The sequence below is a fragment of the Charadrius vociferus genome, unplaced genomic scaffold (assembly GCF_000708025.1).
Source record: "Charadrius vociferus isolate BGI_N301 unplaced genomic scaffold, ASM70802v2 scaffold828, whole genome shotgun sequence".
NCBI classification, from domain to species: Eukaryota; Metazoa; Chordata; class Aves; order Charadriiformes; family Charadriidae; genus Charadrius; species Charadrius vociferus.
In genome coordinates, this window is record NW_009649708.1 from 188,084 (window position 1) to 188,811 (window position 728).

At 45.6% G+C, this 728-nt stretch overlaps 1 protein-coding gene across 1 annotated transcript in view; it reads right to left on the reverse strand.

Moving 5' to 3' along the window:
* ZMAT2 (zinc finger, matrin-type 2) overlaps nucleotides 1-334 on the reverse strand; it is an 8,052-nt gene extending 7,718 nt beyond the window's left edge. The window contains exon 1 of the mRNA XM_009890681.1: nucleotides 263-334. Within this exon, the coding sequence (XP_009888983.1) occupies nucleotides 263-334 (72 nt within the window). The remainder of the gene's footprint in view (nucleotides 1-262) is intronic.
* Nucleotides 335-728: the final 394 nt, after the last annotated feature.

A 728-nucleotide genomic window follows, 5' to 3' on the forward strand; every position in this document is an offset into this window, starting at 1 on the left:
GGGAAAGAAATTAAATCCAAATGCGAAACAAGATCTTGGCTAGACTTTATCTGAAGGAGCTTTTCTTTACTGGTCTGGTGGAGACAAGGGTGGCTGCAAGCCCTAAAATCTTTATCTAAGAACTGCTTTGGGTGACAGAGAGTATTTCCCAAATAAGTAAAAACAATTAAAAAACAGAAGTGCCCCACAATCTCCTGTTCCCTGTGGAGATAAACACCGAATGATTGGCCCAGTATCAGCATCAAAGCCTGTAAAATAATACAGGAGTCTCAAGTCTGATTCGATCGAACAGGAACACAACCGCCAGCAGCTGAGAATAAAAGACAGGCCCCATTTCACTCCTGGGCAGAGATCCTGCACACTGACCTCTCTCAGCACTGCTTGCTTCTCAGCAAGCTACTTCAAGTGAAGGAAAGATTCGCTAAGAAAGCAGAAAAGCACAGCCCCTGCAGTGCTGACAGCCATTTGGGTATTACTGGAGGTGTTTAAACCGGTCTGGCTCTCCAGTTACATTCCGCCAGTAGCATCCACCTCACTCAGCCAATCTCAGCATTCCCAGTACCAAATCTTGCAGGATCCATAAAGGCAGAAAGACCTCACTGCCACGCTACACAAATTGAGCAACACAAATAAAATAATCAAGTTACTTGGAGCTTTCAGAGACTCCAGGATTACAGTCACAGAAAGGGTGGTTTCTCTGTGCAGGGCAGAGGACAGCAAGCAGCAAC